General features: G+C 24.3%; 1 protein-coding gene across 1 annotated transcript in view; it reads right to left on the bottom strand.

The window, feature by feature from the left end:
• The window catches only part of LOC108687930, an 11249-nt gene that overhangs the window by 6373 nt on the left and 1168 nt on the right, over positions 1-3708 (bottom strand). The window contains exons 5-7 of the mRNA XM_018193973.1: positions 2212-2564; positions 1503-1692; positions 923-1074 (exon numbers count right to left, since the gene is read on the bottom strand). Coding sequence (XP_018049462.1) covers positions 923-1074; positions 1503-1692; positions 2212-2564 — 695 coding nt within the window. The remainder of the gene's footprint in view (positions 1-922; positions 1075-1502; positions 1693-2211; positions 2565-3708) is intronic.

Raw genomic sequence — 3708 nt, 5'->3', positions numbered from 1 at the left:
GGCATATGATATTTATTTTATATTGGCTTTTTTTATATATAGTAATATGTGAGATAAATATTGTACATTGCAGATTTTTACATTTATATTTCTTATAAATTTATTTCTTATAAATTTATTTATATTTTTATATTTTGTTTATTAAAAAGAATATAGTATATCTTGGAAATGGAAATGAAATTGTGGAAATTTTAAATGCATTTATTATACTGTATCTATATAGCATTGCGCAAATTAAATTTACAGATGCTCTTTTTCTTTCTCTCTATTCTTATTTTATGCATATATCTATATATATATATGTACAATTAGTCATATGCCTACATATTTTTTCTCATTTACTGTTTTTATTAATGTTATCGTGCTCTTATTGACTGCAATCACTGCATATACAAGTAGATTTCCAAAGGCTTTCCTTTCTTATTTATATATGTAAGACTATCCGTATTATATACTTTTATAGTATATAATACAAAGTCAATGTATCATCTTCGAAATATATTTTGTTATAATGCATAAATTTTACTATATATAACTATTAATTAGAGAAAGTTCTCTTAAATAAATAAATATCCTTTTTTTTCCATTTTTCACAGTATATTAAGTAGATTTAAAAGATAGAATTACTTTGTCTTTTGTTGCACACATATATCTGCTGTTCATAATTATAATACATAATTATAATTGTTCATAATTATCAGATTTTATTCAGTTTTTACAAGATAGAAAATATTCACGAATTCATGCATATATGTTTCAAGAGCTAAATCTTGTATATATTTTATAAATAAATGTAAATTGAGTTCATATAAAAAAATATAGATTAAATATAGATCAAAAAGTTTTTATCCGTTTTTTTATTTCATATATGAAAATTATATTTAAAAAAAAAAACGAATAAACTTTTTGTAATAAATTTTACCTTAACTGCCTTTAATACAAAAGATGGAAATTCAGTTATATGAGGGGCAGTAGCAGATCCTATTCCGATTGGTTCAAGATTCCAAGTTGATTTGAAATTATTAACAGGAGAGTCTGCATCTGGTTTTATAGATTCCTGTATTTTCTTTCTGCCTACACACATATCATTAGATATATTTAATTATTAAATTTTAATTATTTCTATTTGCACAATATCTCATTACAAAAAATGTATACATTATAATATTATTAAAATATAAAGAAATAAAATAAAATTATTTACATCTCAGCTCAAAATAGAGTTATTATATATCTATATAATTTCCTGCAGAAAAATTATTTTATTATAATACTTTAATAAACGTTAATAAATGCTAAACTCCTAAACAAAAACTCCTAAACCAAAAAGTGAACTCCTAAATCAAAAAGAATACAAGTACATATGTACATAAGAAATTTATTAATGATTATCAAAAGCGTACAAACTTATCAGTTTTTTGTAATGTGTGCTTTTCAAAACTGTGAATACTTATAAAATAAAGTTAACATAAAAAAAAATTTTAAGATATTTTTTTACTTACATTGAAATTTCCATCGATTAGTATTTGGTTTTTTTAATGAACAACGTCGAATTGGATCTATCTTACAAATAGGCGATCCTTCTATCTTCTGTATTCTTTCTAGCCATTTATTGTAAGAAGGATAGGAAACTGTTAACACTCGAGCTAACTTTGATAATCTTTCTTTTAAAAGACTATTTTTCTCTGCAAGCTGGAAAAAAGATTTTGTGTACACTAGTGCACATTGTTTTACAAATTTTAATAGGTTAATGTTAGGGATGTGCCGGATACCCAGAAAGTATCCGGTATCATCCAGCATTTTTTTACTATCGACCGGAAAGCCAGATATCATTAGTATCTGGAAATATAATATATCCGGTTAAAATTTGATATTATTAAATTGTTGATTTTTTTCTTATACAAATGTTTTCCTATATAAATTTCTAGAAATAAGTATGTATATTCATGATGCTATATTATCTTATACATTGTTACAAAATTACAATCTTTTTCGCTAGGCCTTTTTTGTTTAGAAGACATTTTCTCGGAATTCAGTTGAATATCTGGAAAAAGCCGGATATTCGAAGAAATTGCCTTCTCGGATATTCAATCGGATACTAGATAGTCGATGTTACATTCTGTCCGAATATCCGGTAATTTTACGATCTGATATCCATCCCTAGTTTATATTGTGTATATTAATTGCAAAAAATAAGATTTATTAATGTACCTTCTTTTCATACCACTTAACCTCTATAAATTCTTCTTCAATGACTGTTACTTCATCTTTATCTTCCACCTGTTCTTCACTTTCTTTTGCAAACAATTCTGATTGATTAATTTCTTTCATACATTGATCCACACAAAAGGTTTCAGGATCTAATTCAATATTTTCTATCACATCCAAATGATGCATCACATCTTCATCTGTTACATCCTTTTGTCCATCAAACTGATCTAAGTCAATATCAGCAGTAAAATCAGTTGTATCATTGTTTGATTCTTGATCACATTCCATCATTACTGGAACCAATTTATCTGTGTTATCTGTGATATCTGTATTATCTTGAGATTTTATGCCAACTGCAAATGATAAATGTTTTATATTGCATAAGAAACATTATATTTCTATGCAAATTCACGCTTTTGACACCATAAGATTTATTATGGCTATCAATACTTTGTTAATCTTAAAATATAAAATACAAAATCACTTATTCTTAAATTATAATATTCAAACTATGATTATAAATTACAATATAAGCTAACACATAAACTATATAAAACTAACACTAAAATCTGTAACATAGTTACTAATGCTGTATTTGAGACTTGTTTCATTTATGTTAATTAGAAAGTACTAATTAATTTCAAGGAATAACAAAATCAAAATAACATAATTTGTATTTTAAAAAAATATATGTATATGTGAATACTAAGTTTATTTTAATAATTTTTCAAATTTGTATATGTAATAAAGAATATAATTGAATGGGTCTATAAAACCTCCACTACAGATTCTCCACAATATAATTGAATGGATTCAATGAGTTCATGATCAACTCTTTCGAAAATTATTAGAAATAGTTACTAATTCTCAGAATATTTTTTAAAAGATTATAGTTGGATCATTCTTGACCTATATTCTATTAAATAATCAAAATATCACATATATAATTTATAAAACAGTACAGAGAGAAAAACAGCATTTTTATACTTTTTATTAAAGTCCAACCAAAACTTTTGCCGAAACTGCACTGAAACACTCAGCTACATGTCAATTTCAACCAAAACCAAAATTAAAAAATAGAAATCCTAAAGGCTATATGTACAGACATGTCCATATATCATATATTTTTTCTTCATAAATATCATAATTTATTGAAACAATAAATTTCGCTTGAAATTGAAAACTAAAATTTTGGTTGTGTCAATTTTGGCCAAAGAATATAAGTATTTCTTCTTCATAAACATCATAATTTAATTATTGAAATAATAATTATATATATTAAAATTAATATTTATAAAGAAGAACTATGGTTTCAGTCGAAACTGATGTTTTCAGTTTTGATAAAATTTTCAATTGGATTCTACTTTTTATATTCTTGCAAGGAGATACACAAAGAGTATATTCCACTTAATATTTGTAATACTTCCAAGTATTATTTCATTCTTGTTGTCATTGAATGTTAATCAAGGATTAAATAATGCATATAAGTGTTGCAAA

Source organism: Atta colombica, unplaced genomic scaffold (genome assembly GCF_001594045.1).
Source record: "Atta colombica isolate Treedump-2 unplaced genomic scaffold, Acol1.0 scaffold220, whole genome shotgun sequence".
NCBI classification, from domain to species: domain Eukaryota; kingdom Metazoa; phylum Arthropoda; class Insecta; order Hymenoptera; family Formicidae; genus Atta; species Atta colombica.
Note: the sequence above shows the minus strand (reverse complement) of the source record. Positions and strands in the feature narration are given on the sequence as shown.